This window comes from Sturnus vulgaris, chromosome 18 (genome assembly GCF_052056855.1).
Source record: "Sturnus vulgaris isolate bStuVul1 chromosome 18, bStuVul1.hap1, whole genome shotgun sequence".
NCBI classification, from domain to species: domain Eukaryota; kingdom Metazoa; phylum Chordata; class Aves; order Passeriformes; family Sturnidae; genus Sturnus; species Sturnus vulgaris.
This window is the reverse complement of record NC_142260.1, coordinates 8,625,650-8,644,868: the sequence shown is the minus strand read 5'-3', so window position 1 is coordinate 8,644,868 and position 19,219 is coordinate 8,625,650. Positions and strand designations below refer to the sequence as shown.

Genomic DNA, 19,219 nt, shown 5'->3' with positions numbered 1-19,219 from the left:
ACTGCTATCCAGCCAACTAAAAATAAGAAAATCTTTTCTGAAAATAAAATCCAACATATGTTTATGATTGCCATAAATTCCATGATTGCCATAAATTCCATGATTTCAGTTGTGTCTGAAGCAGGGCTGCCACTAAAGCTCTTCTCTCTTGAATCTGTCTTTAAGCTCAATCTACAGTGAACCAAATATTACTTAATCTTACTTAATTCTATTTTCAGACAATAGTAGACTCATTGAAATAATTATTCCAAGTACTTCTGCCTAACTAACTGAAATTAAAATACATTTTTGTACTGATAAAAGTAACATGACAGTTAAATGACAAACATGACAGTTTGGACATTTTGAAATTCTTGATTTAATTCTCCCTCAAGCCTTATATTTAGTTTCTGTCTGATACCATTGCATAGAATTTGGAAATAGCATATGTTTCATGTCTTACACTAGATCTTGCTTTACTGTGTGAAAACAGCATCCTGCAGAGGTGAGCACTGTGTGCAAGAAATAACACAGATGCAGAAGTAAACACAATTCATTAAGACCAAGTGAATTTCTGACAAGTGAAGGCATTTATGTCTCTGACAAAGATTAATAGTGTCAAGGAAAATTATTTAGAAATGGATTCACGTTCAGAATGGTGTTTGTAGGTAAAGGGACTGAATTTCCAGGCACTTTGGGTGACGTCTGGTGCACCTGGTTGAGGTCTGAGGGAATTTAGGTGACACTTTCTTGTTTCTTGCCCTCTAGACACATATGTCTGGGCCAGCCACAAGAAGGACCTAGTCCCTATCAGCTGAAATGTGGGATATTGAGCAGAAATCTGGTTACTCCTAGCTACACTGATTCATAAGAAATATTTTATGCAACACTCCACAGAAGTGATGATATGGCAAACAGATGAAATACATAAAAAGAAATCAGAGTTTATGAGAGTAGGTGAAAGTGTCAACTTGCAAATGGTATGTCTGGATGGAGTTATGGAAAACCATATGTAATAAAATCAAATAATGGGGGTAGGGGAAGACTGTATTTAAGAAAAAAATCACAAACATTAGCATGAGGTTGCTAAAATGAATTCATGAGAGATTTCTTAAAAAGATGAAAAAGACTTTACTCTCATCTTTGAATAAAAACCCAAACAAACAACTAATTTTCTTAATTGTAATGATTAATTTTTCTATTAGCATTTGGGGCCCTGAAAAGTTTATCTTAAAAAACCCCAAATATCTAAAGACAATTCTCTCTCATTTTCTAATGTCAACTAAGTTTTCACCCCTCAGGAAATGCCTCTAAAATAATGTATTAGAGCAGTGAGGTACTCTTCAGAATAAGTTAGAAGCAGAATTTAATAAGAAATAAAAATATGAGTTATATGAGTTCTATGTATAAACTGTGCACAAATTTAAAACAGAAACCCCACTAAATGCAAAAAGGAATTAATTTTACCCAGACTATCAAGATTCTCCTAAGTTCCATTCCTTTAAGGATACTGAGTCACTTACAGAGTATATTCATGCAGAGTGATCATTTATTTAGATTTTGCCACAGAATTCAGCTAATCTGGGGTTTCATCATGCAAACGTGCGTGGGCTGCATGTGAACATGCTCGTGTTACAGGACTGCAGAAGGACATGAAAATGTTCTTATGAATCCTGAAGTGCCATCTGTTTTCTAGCTATTTTATCAAGACTCATTCTGTCTCTTTTAATTTCCAGCCTCAAAACAGCCAAATAAAAGAAAGTACTTCCTACAACTAAACGAAATCTGCACATTTTCATCGACAGAATTCCTCTCACTGCTGCCTCTGGAAGCAAAGTGCATGTGGCAAGTGACAGATGTTTGAAGTCCAGCACAGACTGATTCCAGTTATCACGTACATCCAACTGCAGCAACCTGTGTGTTTCCTTGTCTGCATTTTGGGATATTTTTTTTTTTGCTTTACCTTCCAAATTGCTTCAAACAGCTGCTTTCAAGTGTATGCAATATCAATGCAGAAGCTGGAATTAAAATGCTTACTTGTTTCCTTTACTGTGCATCCCCATCCTCTGGGATATCAGTACAGCAAACCCAACACTACCTTCCCTGTAGTGATCTTTGTGATATTTGTCACAAAAGTGACTGTTGGCCATTTTCCCCAGATCACCATCCTTTGCCTCCTGTTGAAATAAAGACTCTGCCAGTCCTTCAATGGTAAAAATCATAACCCATAAACTTTAAAATAATGTTTAAGGTATTTGGATTCACCCAACATTCAAAGTTAGTTGAGATAGGTATGGTAACATCCTCAAATTGACAATTTCAGTTTAACACGTGAAGTCCAAAATAAATACATAAACAAATAAATAAATAAATGGCATGTCTAGAGTCATCACAATTCAATTCAGTAGCTTAGTATGGTCTATTAAAAAACCCAAACAACAATAAAAAAATCCAACCCCAAACTAAACCAACTAACCAATAAAAAAAATCAAAAAAACCCCACAAAGTCAAAACCATCAAACACATCAGGTCAGGATTGCAGTTATAAGGAAAATCACAAGGAGGCAGGCAAACACCACAATCAATTAAAAGCAGGAGAAACAGGAATAAGTATATTCTAGAGAAATGAAGATCTCAAAAAGGATAGGTAGGACTTCTTAATTTCCTTGTGCAATAAACACAAATAAAAGTTAAAAATTTCCAGATACCTTAAAAAGGAACTGAATGCCATGTATTTTATGTTTGCAGATTTATCTTTGGGAAGAACTAAAAAATAAATGACACTGTAGAGGTGTTCTGCACTACTAGTCAGTGTCACAAATACTTTGACTTTAGATGGTTTTCTGCCTTCTACGAATTTATTCAGGATTAGCAGCTGCCTCATTTCGTTTGACACTATCAAATAAGCAAAAGGAAATTCAATTATTTTAAAGTGAAGATCCCAACAAAAGAATACCAGAAAGATTTGCATTTTTCTGGACATTCTCAGAATAGTCTTTACACTTTCAGATGCAGAAACTGCCTACATATTTTTGGATTAAAAGTTCAATAATGCCTTTATTATTCAAGCTTTTACTTCTTCGTGGCATTGCTTTCAGGAATGGCAGGTGTTGAGGTGTCTGATCCAACCCATAAGAGAAAATAACATGCAATGACTATAATACTATTTCACTTCCTTAAATTTTTGAGAGATGTAGGTTTAATTATAAGCTCTAAAGACATATTTTTAACTTGTCCTTCAGCAAGTAAATATACTGTAATTCTATACTTCAAGTCTCCAGGCTTGGCATAACAAGACTTGTTCCATTTCATCTGTGTACAGGCTTGCTGGCTACTCAAAGGTAGGAACTGTGAATATATGTGGATAAAACATCAACTTAATTAAAAAGTACAGTTTCCAGTAACGGAGATAAAACCAGTCAGAGGGTAGCTATGGTTGAAATTAGGAGTTTTTAAGATTTAACATATGCATAACATAACTCCTCACTGAATGCTTGCAGATTAAATTGCTCTGTGCTCAAAATTATTGAGCTGTCTATATGTTCCTGAAGATGAAGAACCTATAGTGCACAATTTCAATGTGCACTAGTCACCTTACTGTGACTGCAGCTTATTAAAATAAACACATAAAAATAAAGAAACAAATATGAAAGAACACCACCAAAATGATGCATGGCAATGATGGTAGTTACAAAGTTTAATTACAGTGAGATGCAAAACTGGGGAAGTTTCTGCCATATGACTACACTGGCCTGTGGAGATCATGGCCTAAATTCCAGAAATTATCCAAGAGAAGCTGTAATATGCTTACAATCACTTTATCCCTGTGTTCAAGAACAAATGTTCTTTTAAAAAGCTTTTTAAAGCAATACAATATACTAGCCAGGCATAAAGTCATTTGTCCTTGGTTGCTTAGCAATCCTAGAATAGAGATGTAAATAAATTCATCCAGCCTTTATTTCTGACTAATTAAAAATTACATTCTATTGTCTAGTCATCGTAAATATATTTAACAATATGGTCCTTTAGAAGGAAACTATTATTTATACTATCCTCTACAAAAAGACTCATTAAAATGTGACTATATTGAGGATATTGCTTACAAGAATATTTTCTAATAGCATCAGCAATTAAGAAATAAAATTAAGATAAATTTATTGTTATTAAGGATGGGTTATACTTCAGTAATTTAATCTATCTACTTTTCCTCCATCTTTCCTCTGCAGGATATTTATTTCCCATACTTTCCATAACCTAGCCCACAAGCTTCATGGAAGTCTGCTCCCTGCATTACAGGTGAGAGAAATTAAAACCTCCTAAAGAACAGAAGCACAAAGGAATGAGCAGGGAAACAGAGGAGTGCAAACCTTATCTTTACAGGTGCCCCATGGCAACCCAGTACTGCAGAATGGCAAGGAGCAAACAGGGAGCTGTTCTTGTTCCAATCTCCTAATTGTCCTGCATTCTGAGGCCAGAATACTCTTCAAAGAGATGCAGTACAATTTAAGTATCAGTCCAGTAGGAACTATTGCTTAACATTTACATTAAGGTGAAATACTGCTTAAAACATTCTTTGGCAGTAGAAGTAGCTGCTAACTCACATTCCTGAAAGTAATTTGGTTAATTTGCCCAAAGGCCTAAGTTACACGGTCTAGTTCTACAGAAATGTAAATTAATTCTCAATATACTGAAAGAGTTTTTCTAGTCTGACTCTCTTCCAAAAAGTTCTGGACCACGGTGTGGCAGCTTGGCCTTCAGTGGCTTCTCCTCATGGTGTAGGGCAGCAGCAGATTAATCCCAGCTCCTCCCAGCAAGACTGCTCTGAGCTCCCAGGCTCCCACCACTCCACACTCCATCTCCTTCCCTTGATGAGCTGCACCTACCACCCTCACTGCTTACCACAAGCAGTAAGGAACTCTGGGGCTGGAACAATGCCACTCCTTCTTTATCTTGGACTGTATAATATATACCTTAAAAGAAGGAATAGTACATGGACAGAAGAACAAATAGTGGGCAGAAGACTTCAGGAAAGAAAAAGACTTTTTTTTCCCCACTCATATTTATACAATTCCACTTCTACAGCTTCATTGAACTAGATGTCCTTTTCTTCTTTTGAAAAATGCCCGCCTAGATTCAGCACCCTGTACATTCATTAGCCTGTAGGTGGACATGGTAAGATTAAAAACATGAGCTGATCAACATTTAAGATTAAAGGTGATAATGTGTATGTCTGTATCTGCTCCATTATTTGTTGTGTATCTCATGAAGAGACAGAAATAACAATTGATACTTAACATTACAGTAATTTTACTGTATATCAGTACATTATACACTAATTCTAACAGGTATTTTTTTATTAATTCCAGGTTTTTCTTGCTCATGGCAGGAGGGTTGGAACTAGATTATCTTTAAGGTACATTCCAACCAAAAGCAGTCTATGATTCCATATGGCTTTTTTTACTTGTAGAGCAGTTATCTCTGAAAAATGAATCATTCATATATTTTATTTCACTCTATCTCCTCATCATGGTCCTGCCAGCAAGTCTTTGCTGTCATTGTCCTTTGGTCTCACTCTAAAAACTGTTTGACCCTTATGTCTTTTAACAACACTGTGTTCTCACTGTGGCCAATTTCCAGCTCAATTTGCCTTTACATATAGGGTACAGTATAAATGGAAGCAATCTTTATAGTGCCATGTAAATTGAAAGAAATATCTAAGAAACCCAAGGTCCCAAGTGAGCACACTGCCAGCCAACTCCACCCTGCAGTGTCACTGCTTCCACTGACCTGGTACTGGAAGAGGAGCAGCTATAGCTTTCGTGGGAAAATTATTTCAGTGAAGAATATTTTGGTTACTAGCACCTCTAACAGAGATAAAGGGCTTTTAATAAAAACATCAGTGAGCTGGCAATATTCAGATAATATTCTTTCAACCAATACCAATTACATTAATGAGAACTGTCAGAACTATGTAAGGTACTTCAGAAAACCTGTGCAAAGCACAGATAACCCATGATCCTGGTTGGCTGGCTACAGAGTGCCTTGTGTTTTATGACTCCTAGTTATGCTGGAAACCTTAGTCCATGTGCTTTTAGATAAAATCTAGTAGACAAAGAACAAAAAAGCCTCAAGATATGTTTTCCAGTTTTATATATGAACAGTTAAGGGCAACACCAAAATGGTGAAAACAGTCACACAGTAAGAGACAGAAATCTGGAAACTGTCTCCTACCTCCATTCCCTGGTTTTTAAATCAACAAAGCTACATGCATAAGCAAGAAAATTACATTTGGAAAGTATCTAGAGGCAGAATGTTTTATTAGATCTTGCTTGAATTTAGACTAGAGGTTATTCTTTTAAATGAACAGGCATGAAATGGATTTATTTCACTCCATGGGTTTCATTAAAATGCCTTCTAATTTACACTGGGGTAATGAGGGGAGAAAAAGGGTGGCATAATTTCAATAATGTTTATCCTTAGCCTTAATTTCCTTTAAATAGTACAAAGCATTCTCTCAAAGTTTTCAAAATTATGTCAGTCTGAGTCTATGGGGCATGATGTTACAAAGTTGGAATGAAATTACGTCACTGCAAATCTATGAAACCAGCATTGTCAGTAATGAACCAAAGCTATGCTAATGTGTTAAAAAATCGTGAAAATCATCTGAATGAAATGAAAAACTTTAAATAGAATTAAGATAGTACAGATTGCAAACTATTTATCTAAGACTGTGGTCATTGTTTTTGACTACAGATCCAAATGCACATATAGATTTGGCTGGAGAGTCAAATCTAGCCCAATGCCATCTCTAGTATTTCACATATTTCAAATCTACCACATCTCAAGTGACTTGACTAGCATGGAAGCCTTTGGGCCAAATTTGACCAAAGTAATACTAGGAATTACATAACCAAGTATATCAATTGGAGAAGAGTACAAATGGCTGGAAAATTTAAACTAGCATGCTAAGTGGATAAAATTTATTCTTGCTGCAGTGTGAAAGCAAGATCCAGAACTGGTCACTCTCCCAGCTTCTAAAAATTGCCATTCAAACCTAAGTCAGAGGTGGATTAGTTGAATTTATAAGGATAGCATGAGCAGAAGTTAACACGGCTGCATGATATTTCACTGACACCAAATTTTCTTGCAACACCTTTTTCTTTCCTTTCTGGACCCAGATTAGCACTTGCCATCATCTTGAAGCAAATTTCTAATATATTTGAACTTATAATAGGTTTGCTCTGCAATTGTGCTGCCATAGAGAAATTTGGGATCTGCATTTCAGCTTAAAAAATATAGGAATTTTATGTAATGAAGTTAACTATTTCATTTCATACACATCACTACTTCACCACAGTAATTACACCCATTTTTTGAATCTCCCTACCTGCACTATGTGTATATCCTTACACTATTACTCCATTAATACTGAACATACTAAACATATATTTTATTTCTCAGCCACATTAATATATCTTACTAAATGTCCTAAACTATACACATATAAATCACTTCAGAATTTATTTTTATTCAAGCTTTTCTTCTAAATGTTTTAGCACAAAATAAATTTCAGCTGAAATCAGTCTCATCTAGTTTGATATGTTAATGTTGAATTTTTAAGTGCTTTGTCCCAAGACAAGATATTTTACGTGGACATGAAACTGCCAGAATTTACCAATTTGGTAAATGTGGGCAATAAAAGACAAAATACTGATGGTCTTGTTCTCCACAACCCTACTTTGACAGCACATCTGATACTAACTCTGTTCATAATCCTCACTTTTCCATGAGACAGATCCAGGAAAATTCATGGTAATACTATCACTTTTATTCTGTGGAATTCCAAGTTTATCTTTGGAATGCTTTCCAGGAGTTTACTGTACTTTCATGACACTTGTGAGTGGCTGACTACTCACACTCAGGTGACTACTAAGGTGCCCTGAAACTCAGTTAAAGTGCAGTGAATGCTACCCAAAAAATCACACTTCCTTGGCATGAAATTTTAAAGATAAAAAATGGATGGGCTTAAAAGGAGAAGCAATCAGACTTAAAGAATGCACAGATTTTTCATATTGTTCTATTTTTCTGTGGGGTATTTAATAATTTTATGACTCTGGTAACTCTCTTGACACAGAAATGAATTGTTTAAAGTTAGTATTAGTAATTCAGTTTAGTTTTGATAGCTGCTAGCTGTAACCTGACAGCACTTCAATTCAGTCACATGGAAATTCCCTGTTGTATATATTCTAGTGTGCTGGATCTCTTTGCACTCATCAGTTTTATATCTTTCTGCAAATACCAGAAGAAAGATCGTTCTAGGTTCTGGCAAAGATCTTGGAAAGGGAAAATGTGCTAGTTGCCAAAAAGACGCTGATTACTCTAACAGAGTAGCCCAGAGTTTCTAGCCTTTCCTTTTTAATATATAAACTTGTTTCTGATTTAGAACTGATTCCTGGCAAAGGTGTTTTCCTCAGTGCTCATTTGTGTATAGCTAGGCTCTATATTGACTCTCTTGTCTTAGAGAACACAAAACACTTTTCAGTTACTCAGAAGCATGAATTAAATTTTTAAGATTTAGTCCTGTATTTCAGGACAGGAAGGCAGAGCAAGCACACATAATAGGAACAGCAGTATTCCTATTGCATGTATGCTTTCAAATCATGATTGATATAGCAAGAATTATGTAAAACTCATTTTTAAAAGTGTAACAAAAGGAAGAACTATGTTTAGACAAATCCAGTATGTAAGAATCAAGCACGCAAGTATCCTTGCATACTTCAGTACTTCATCCTTAGATTTCACTTCCTTCAGAGATGTACTTTTTACTTATTGCCAAATTTTCCTTTGAAAATATGCCAGTAATGTGATAGACAATTTAATGAATAGTTACAAGATGACTTCACATTATGATGACATTGTTTTGAGGTGGTTTGGGGGGTTTAGGGTTTGGAGGATTTTTGGGGTTGTGTTTCTTGGGCTTGAGCTTTTAGGTTTTTTTGTCAGGTTTGGTTTTTTGTGATTTGGGGGTTTCTTTTTCTGTTAAGGTGATCAGTTGATGCTTGGGTCAAGCCTGAAAAAGCAATGGAAACATTCTTGTCTGAAATGCCTTCTCAAGTATTTTCTCTCATTCACTGCTGCTACATCTGAACTATGGGGTAGACAGAGCTTCCTATGTTCCACACCTGCATGGTGTGCCCTGGCCATATCTTAATCCAAGAGAAGGCAAGGGTTTTCTTGAACCTTACCTCTCCTCTTTTCAGGTTATCACAGAAGAGGCACCACAACAACTCCAGCTGCATACTCCATCTGAACATTTAAGAAACCCTGTGTGCCCAAAATTGTATCTACTTCATATTCTAAACACAGACCTGACTAGGAACCACTGCTGCAGTTTCTAAAATTTTCAGTTGACTGTCTACAGGTCTGTTAAATCTTTAAAGCTTTATTCAGTTTTTATTGAGGAACCTGTTTCCCAACTGGCACTGAGGAAAGTCATTTCTACAGAATCTTTGTGCACTGATCACAATGTCTCTCCCTATATGCAGTTTAATACTTTTCATTACAGTGCATATGTTCTGCAAAACAGTTTGACTAGATTAAAAATTAGCATGCAGACATAAATATTGCAAACTCAGGGCCAAAACGGAGAAGGTAAAATCAACATTTTCTTCTTGCATTTGCCATACTTGCAGGGTAGTTCTCTCTTTTAATTCACCTGGATGTCTAAATATTACCCAGTTAACATATTAACTCTCCTTGATGTATTTATTTTGAGTTGACATTACCTAAATGTTTAGCCAAAGGACTATGGTTTCACAGATAATAGTGTAGCACATGTGCATTTGTACACACTCATGTGTAACTGTGTACACACACATTCACATAAAATACATGAAACACCCTGTGCCCAGGTAAGATGGGATATAAAGCAGACAAGAGTTCCTAAATGCAAACACATGTGTTAAATAATAGATCTTCCTAACACTGTTTTCACTTGTGTATTATGAATAAAGCAAAATGAATGCATGTTGTAAAACAAAGCTTCTTCAGACTGGAGGGTCTATTAAGTTAGTGTTAGCTTTTGTTCTAAAACGACATTGCTTTTTAAACACTTTTTGTTGCTATGTTAATCTTGAAGGTCAAAACTAATTGTTAGGGCAAGACTTTTAGTTCTAACTGCATCATGGATAGCCCCAAGCAGTAGCTCTAAACAGAGATAAAGCTACAGAGAACTTTCCCTTAGACAAGCCTTGCTAATGCTAAGCACCAGTGCTGAGAAATTCTTTCCACATAACTTTCTTCTCAAAGTATCTCCTAAGCAGTTATCATGAATTTTGAACAGTTAAAGAAACGTGAATGTGAAGATCATAGTGTAAAGTGTAATTATGTCTATTTTCACATCAACATAATCTTTCATCATCAGGATACTCTTAGATTTTGAATTGGACTCTCTACTTCAGTATTAGCAAAAAGGGAATATTACATAAAAATTCCTGAAGTATTAAATGTCAATACATTCATATTCACTAGAATCTGCAAAAAATTACTTGATGGCTGGAAGCCAAATACAGGCAGAGTCTTGGCTTCAAAAACTACTCACTGCCGGACCTTTCAGATATACATATATCCACACTGCCAGACCTGAATCAAACACTTGATCTCCGTATTTCCTACACCAAAGGTCTCATGCCACAGACACCATGGTATAGAGCACACAGCTCTGAGCTTCCAGGCATCTCCTCTGCCTCAAACCTCAGGCCAGTTTTTGGACTAAATGGAAACAATAGAGGGCAGACAGAGTTAGAGGAGCACCATCACAAGCCCAGTCAGTGTGTTACAAACATTGCTTTTCACCCGTCTGAAAGAAGGGATGTGGATGCCTTGCACATTTTACAAAAAGCCTTTGTCCTACTATTCCATGTATACTGAGATATAACTGTTATGGATAAAGGTCTCAATGTTTTATTCCTTTGCAACCATGAGAGTTTCTTGTTAAATAATTCTTTTCACTTTTAGAAAGATAAATCTATTCCTACTGACTGACGCAGATGGAGCTAAAGTTTTGTTTGGGTTTTTTTTCTTTTAAGATTGGAACATAACATCTCAAAATAGAATCTTAATAAGTCAATGTAAAAAACATCCCCACAATTTATAACAAAGACTATATCAAATTGACAATTTACTTTTTACATTTTTAATCCGAAAGATGAATAATATGAAATGCTATGTAACTCTGCAGTTTAACTATCAATCCCATTACTCATCATAGAAAATAGAGAGGAATTTCTTGTTCCTCCCCACTGAAGAACCCTGTAGGCAAAATGAAGATATCCCTCTGATTCTTAAACAAACAAACAAACAAACAAACAAAAGAAACCTTTTAAGAGAATAAAAACCAAAAATAGAAATTCAACTTCCCCCATCTCTCTAGAAAGAGTGGGCATCTTCTGCTAGCAAAGATAAAATCCCAGGGGAACATACTAATTGATAAGTTCTCTGCCATGCAAATCATGACTATTTTCATTAAAATACAACGTTCTGTATTTTAACATGAGAAAGGATTTGGAAATATTTACTACTTTTCCTCTGGTCAGAACTAGAAGGTATCACAGAAGACAAAGTCATCAATGAACACATGGGATAAAATCTTGCTGTGTTGATATCTGCAAAAAGTACTTTATGCCTTTACATGCATGTTGCCAGAGGTGCAGAGAAGTTTGAAAATGAAATATAGTAGATACAATTTTTGGTGAATAACATGAATGACAACAAAATGTAACAAGAGGAAAAAACTTGCTTTCACACTGACATGAGAATGACAAAGAAATAAAATATTGTTTCAAATGCACTCTAACTTCCTCCTGTTATTTTAGGAATAGAAAGGTAAAACTACACTGTATTAAATATTTTAAAAGCCTACATACCATTTTCATTAGATCATGGCCAGACCAGTTCTATGCAGAAACATCATTCCTGAGTCAAGATATAAGGTCCAACTGGAAATTCCCATGTAGGCTAAGATTTCTCTAAGAGTATTTCACTAAAGCTAAGGGATATGGCAATAGATACTCAATGCACTTTCATGCCTGAACTCTAAAAGTCCAAGGACAATCCCTTATGAACAGTGCAGAAGCTTGGGTTATACCTGAGGCCACCACATCAGCCACATTTATTCTTTTCTCCAGATGGCACCATGGGTTATGTTTACAGTATAAATGTATACTGCACACAACATCTGTCATAAACAATCAGGTGGGTTTTTTCCTTTTAAATTAGCATTGTATAGTAATTATCTAAATCTACAGGAAGAATATTAACTGAAATTCACCCTAAAAATATTTTAGCATTCTTCTATAAAAGACAGACGTCCTTACCTTGACTCTGTTAAATATAATTCCCATTAGTGCCATACCTAGTCAACTCATCAAAGAGGAGTTTAAAGAAGAAATGTAAGGCTCAGTGCTCTCCTTTAAGAGCAGCACTACAAATAGCAGCATCTCCATTTCTAAAGCACCAGGTTTACTAAATTGTTTTCTAAAATGCAAGCACATGCTGCTGTCTCATCATTAATGTTGAATATATTATTGTCTAGTAAATATCAAATGGATTCTTACTAAATGATTCATCTATTTAACAGAAACACAAGAAAATAATTGAGAGAAAGGAAATTCCAGCCTCAGTAGCACAAGACTGAAATGTCATCTACCCTGTGATTGTAAAGCTTTAGGAGAGGAATTGGCACAGAGTAAAGAAGTGTCCAGCTGAAAGGTCTCCAAAACCACCTTGTATCTGGGCATAAACTAGGGCTGGACTTCAGACATGCATTTCCCCAGGTCTTCTGCAGTCTCAAATTGAGAATTACTGTCATTGTCTACAAACACAAGACCAAAGAGACCAATGACTGTTGATGCCCTGGGGCCCAAGATGTGTTTTCAGAATTCACTCACAAGATCCCAGGCATCCCACTACATCTCCTTTGGAGTTAGGTTGATTTAAACTCCTGATCTGCCCATGATTTTGACATTTTAAACACTCTGGAAAGTTATTTCTTATCGATAAGTTATTTCTTATTGACAAAGCTGGTTAGTCTGTGGGAAATGTTCATGCTAATGCATATACAATGCAACATGAGGTACCTTGAAAATAGAATTCTTGTCACTGAAACTGTTAAAAAAGTACTTTTTGTAAAGGTGTGACTGCCATTTTTTAGTATAAAAATCTCTCTTAATAACTACTTTTCTGCCTTCTGCAAGAAGGAAGCACTTCAAACTCTGTGACTCTCTTTCCCAGTTTATAAACCAAAGATTTGTACAAGTTTTCATGACTTGTTATTCTTTATTTTTAAAAATAGGCTTATTCATTCAGTTCCATTCTGAAAGATTAAGGCATAATGGTAGGATGGTAGAGAGTGAAAATGCAAATGATTAATTGTATGTTGCACACGTACAGAGATCCCACTAATTGTAAACCAACGTTTCAGTTTTAAATAAGCTGGTCGTTTATTTCAACTTATTAATACAATCCATTTCTGTAAACCATGCCTTCCATCTTTTCTGTGTAAGAGGAATTTAGAATCATTCCTATTTGGAAGGAAGGAAAAAGAATCTACAAGCAGATACATTTTTATTGAAAATAAATTTTTAGCATCTAAGCCACCACAGCATTATGATAACCATATTCAGTTTATGCATTATGGAATCACTTCATGCATAAAAAACTGCTTTTGGGACATGCAATTTTATCAGGAGATTTAAGTATCTTAATGTTTTCATGAAGTTTCATTAGCTCCCTTAATTCACAGATTGAAAACTTCTATTAGGAACTTAAATATCTTCCCGTATTAAAAAAAATAATTAATTTTAATGGGATCATTACCCCTATGCTTTCTGCTACATATTCCAAAGTGTTTCCTTTCCTTAGAATTACTTTAAATTGACACATGTAATTTGTTTCTGTAATTTTTTGCATGAAATCTATGTTCTGCCATGTTTTAATTTGCTTTGCTTTTTTTGTTCCCTTATTTCATATATGGATATAAATTAATAAAAAGAGGAACTCGAGACTCTTTCTTTTCTGGTTTGTATGTTGGTTTGGGGTTTTCTTCCTAACAAAACTTGCAGAATTAGAAAAAAAATTAGACATAATATTATTAAATAACTTCTGAAAAAATAATCTTAACCATCAACTAATAGGAGCTAACTCCTACCACATGGCATATTTGTAGCATCACTGAAATGACTGAGGTTTTAAATTTTGTAGAGGTTACTGGAAAAAGCTAATAGGCTAATACAGTAGTGGACATACTAAACCTTCTTAAAACAATGAAAATGTTGATCCCAATTCAACTGGAACACATTGGATTGTAAACAAATAGAATGTATTTGGCTGTGTCATGCTGAGTAAAGGACATACAGCATAGAGGAACTACCTCAGTGGCATCAAATAGGGTGCCAAATACCAATAAAATTAATAATCAGCTACACATCTTAAATGTGCTTTTTCATAAGTGTCCAAAGGATTCCAAAGGAAAGCTAATAAATCTAGTTATGTACAGAAGAACATGTAGAGTGAAGAGTAAAAACTTACTATGATCCAGTGAAGTGTTCCAAAATGAAGTTCAAAACAAGCAAAACCAAAAGACAACAGACTTTTAGAACCTAGGAACATGAACTTGTTCCCACTGAAATACATGGCAAGTTTCTATTTATATGTTTTGTAGGAATGATCTTTAATACTGCTGTTTAATACCTAATCTATATTACTGTTATTTTTTTGCACAATTCAACCTGGAATGCAGTAGTGTGATATGAAAAGGGTGTTTTGTTTGCAAACTTGGAATGAAATCTGGCTTGGACTAGATTGCATAATAAAGAAGCCAACAAAAGGGAATTTGATACTCACCATTCTGGCAGAACTCAAGTTTCTCAAAAATAAAAGATTAAAAATACTTCCATAACGTTTTTAAAAATAAAATCAAAAGGAAGAAAATGTAAATATGAAACTGTGCCAGATTACTGAGGTCTTTGGTTAATAACGACTACCTTCTTCAAAGTGGTTTGAAACTAGTACCAAAGCTGTTACCTAAATATACTGTAGAATTTAAAAAAAAAGTATCACTGGCTACAAACCAGAAAAGCTATTAATCCTTTATACTAGCATGTTAAATCTCAAACTATCTGTGAGATTTAACAAATCCCTTATTTCTTCTTCTTTTTGACCTATTACTGAATAAATTAGAAGTTCTCAATACTTATTCAGCACAATACTTATACATGTTCCCAACTTCACACTCCTGAGAAAACCCAAAACCTTATCTGACTTCATTGACTTCACTGTAAGTTATGTTAAGCAGAAGTTTATGACTTCATGAGCACTTTGGTATTTTGTTGAACAAGGAACTTGACTTCTGCAGATAAGAAGGAGTCCCTCTGACTTCTTCTGTTTACAAGTGCTCAGTTTTACCAGGTCACAGTTATGTGCCTTTAGCAAAACAGGGATAACAGTTATTTGAGAGCAAGACCTATCATTTTGTCAAGTCATGACTCCAGAACAGTGCATGTGGAGAAGATGATGGAAAGAAGCACAGTATGAATCAAATTCTTAACACAGAACTACAGAATAACAAGATTAGCATATTTTCAATTATTATTACCATAGACATATATAGAGAAGGTTAAGTGGATCAGAATAATTAAGCTTTGAATGTACAGATGTGATAAATTCAGCCATATAATAATGCTAGCAAATATTGATCCTGATTAACTTTGTGCTATGGCAATTAATACTCGACATACAAAGTCTGAAATACAACACTGGGTTTGGAAATATCTGTTAATGAAATAAAGTACTGTGGATTTTAATGGTTTGCTCATGCTGCTTTAGCAATATATCTTAGTCATGACTTGGCAATTCAATGATCATGAAGCCTTTGATGTGTTTCCTGGCCTGTTAAATAGTATCAGTCAAAAGAGAGTGGGAAAAAGGCTGCTTTAATGCAGTGGATATTCTTTCAAGCCAAATTGAGAGGTCACCATGTCCATTTCTGAAGACTTTTCTTTTGGTTGCAATTGATTAAATAGAGAGCAAATTCAATGACCTAAAGTCAGAAGGATATTTATCACATACTAATAATTCCTTGGGTCAGTTAACACACTGTAGGTTATTTATTCTCCAACTGTGCCATAAAAATGTATCAGTGCTGGTTAACAAGAAAATATTTTTTTCCTGTTAATCAGTGATGTAATTTTCAAAGTGGAAGGGAGCAGTAAAGTAAAAACAAAGTAAAAATAAAAAAGTGAAGATAAAATCTTTACCCTAATAAAAAGGATCTTCTCTCCAACTCTGTATCTTCCCTGTGAAAGACGCTCCACACAGAACTTATTAGGGCATTTACAAGGTGGATCTTCAGAAATGTGTTTGACCTATAAAACAAGAAGTTATTAATAGGAACTGTTTAAAATAACATGGATAGCAAAACATTCAATACTACACTTGTCATAATGTATCATTAACAGAAGTCTTAATTGATTATATTTTTCTTGGTTTTTCTTAACACTTCTGTAACCCCAGAAAGCACACTATGGTGCTTCCAACAGCAATGATTTAGTAGCTGAGTTAAAAATGTCACAGTTCAGCATCAAATGTGCACTCTATCACAAATCAAGCAGTGTTACATGGAGTTTAGCATCAAATTTTTGTAAATGTATTCTCAGTATTTTATGATGAATCAGATTGAAGTGCTAATAGAGCAAACAGACAAATTGAAGATGTTATAAGACGCATCCTGCCTTCTAAATATATATAAATATAGAGGTATCTTCCTCACCAATAAGACACCCTGCCTCTTTAAAATCGTGCACTAACACCTTAGGAAAAAAGCATATACAGAAAATACTGTGACATGATTAAAAATTCATGCCAAGACAGTCCCCAGTAGTTTCAACTGCCCTTTGATGATGTCCTTGTTAGGGCTAGTTCAATCAAAGTTAATTTAAAAGGACCTCAAGTACACTATCATTGCCAAATCTGACTACATAGCCCCAAAAAATAAGGGCTGAGAAATGAAAAGCACTTTCCTGCTTGTTATCAGCTGAATCAGCTTGACTTCAGCCTCTTTGTCTGGCATGTGCTACCGAAGGCAGTGATGTTTAGTAAAAGTATATTTTGTACTCTTCAACGATGGCAAATCAGCAAAGGCAACAATATCAAAAGAGCAGATCTGGCTGTGAAACTCTCACTTGACATTCAAATTGCACTTTTATATAGGAGCAGCACGAGTAAATGCAGCATTTTCATACACTGTGCTTTTCTTGGACAAAGAATGTACCTAGCATGTCAGCATCAAACAATGCAAAATGCCAGAGGAACTTGCAGATGTTTATCCACTTCAAACAACATTCCAAAGACATTTTCATATCCAGTTTGTAAACCAAGGCCTGTAAAAATGGTCTGAGGCCCAGGAAAGGATATTTTCAAAATAGCCAACAAATTAAAATCTTAAATTGTTTCATAAAAAGAAAAAATGCCTGGCCAAAGCTGTAGCATTCTAATACAGTGTTTTGTTTATCATGAATAGATAAGGCTTCTGAAGTACACATGTTTTTCAGATCTGCTTTAAGGATTAAGTTACATTATGCTAATAAACCAAAAAGAACTTACAAGGTAACCAATTATTGTTTCTATATTTTTGAAACTAGCCCTGTTGAGTGATATAAAGACTTTCCAATTATTTCTGAAATGGTTCAATGCCTTTATCTGAATAACTTTATTACCTTGTGGAGAGTTTTTTATAAGTATTCTTAAGACTTCTTTTTTTTTAATCAGGGTATAATATTTTTATGAAGAAAAATAACTAAAATAACACTTAACAGAGGAACTCTACATGTATTTTAAACACAAAAAGTGTTTCTCAAGTATCAGGTGAGTTATCCTCAGTTTGAATGAATCACATTTGGAATTTTAAGATCAGTTACTCAAGTGATTTTTATCAACATGGATGAGACCCTCCATTTCTGGTGAATAAACTATTTAGATAGACAATGTACAATAGGAATAATTACATGGAATCAGTGGTTGATGACTTAAATCCAAGTGCAGGTGCTGGGGATGAAAAAGATGTGTTCTTGTATTTCTTGGAATGTGGTACCAAGACTGGAATTGTGCTTAGGGAACGTTTTGGCAATGGCCTCTGAATACTCAATAATCAGGGATTCCTGACATAATATCCTATGGCATTTATCACCCTGATAGCTGAAAATAGGTAGTAGGAACTCTATGCTTTGTCCAGCAGAGTTCATATATGGAACCAAAAGCCAAGGGTAGCTGGGCCTAAACAAGTTCAGGGTTGTTTTGAACTGTGTAAGTAAAACAGATCCATCCTCAGCTTGTGGGGAATGAAAGCCAACAGATCTGTTCTGGTGTAAAACAGAAGAGAAAAAGATCTTCACTGCTGATCCTGCTATTGAGGGTTCCATTGCCTTACTGTCCCAAAGGACACAGAAGTATTGAGTGGAATTTGGAAATCAAATAAGGAAGCAGAGGGAGGAATTATATTCTATTTTATTTTGTGTCTGGACCATACGAGCAACTGCTGCTATTTTATGGTGTGAGTGTCTGGGGCAGTGCGGGTCAGGAATCTAGTTGGATGAATTCCATTCTGTTTCTATCCATACTGCTTTCTAAATTAAAGGAGGTGGTTAGAGAAAACCTGCACACTCTCTGTTCAATTTCTCCATGATCTGCAGTTTACCAGCCTCCTTCTACACGTAACTGTTCTTTCTCAATTCTGTTGAAACACAAATGCTTTTGCAAAGTTAAGGAAGAAATACAAACCAGAAAATTTTAAATGTAATTATATGCATCAAATAAAAGTGTTTTAATAAAAGGAACGAACATTATATTCCATCTGCTCTTTGTAACAGGGAAGTGGCACATGGATTTTTCAAGAAGTGCTTTGTAACTCCCAGGTGGCACATCTACCTTGCAGTGTAGTAGTTACTATGGTAACTGGTTCTTTTTACAGGCTAGATTTGTACTTTTCCAGTTTAACCTCTTCATGGTCTCAAAACGTGTCCTTTTCATCTGATTCCAGCTATTTCAAATGAACCCCTAGAGGTTTGCACCAGGAACATGAACACTCAAAATGCTGCAACAAGTTTAATGAAATTCAAAGCAAGATTCTAACAATGAGGAAAACAATGCTCGTTTTTTTACTATGTGAGAATCATGCAGAACAGCTTAA

General features: G+C 35.1%; 1 protein-coding gene across 3 annotated transcripts in view; it reads right to left on the bottom strand.

The window, feature by feature from the left end:
• Positions 1 to 19,219, bottom strand: part of GAS2 (growth arrest specific 2) — a 67,329-nt gene that overhangs the window by 3,819 nt on the left and 44,291 nt on the right. For all 3 annotated transcript variants that reach the window (XM_088175599.1, XM_088175601.1, XM_088175600.1), the window contains exon 7: positions 16,293 to 16,400. In XM_088175599.1, coding sequence (XP_088031725.1) covers positions 16,293 to 16,400 — 108 coding nt within the window. The remainder of the gene's footprint in view (positions 1 to 16,292; positions 16,401 to 19,219) is intronic.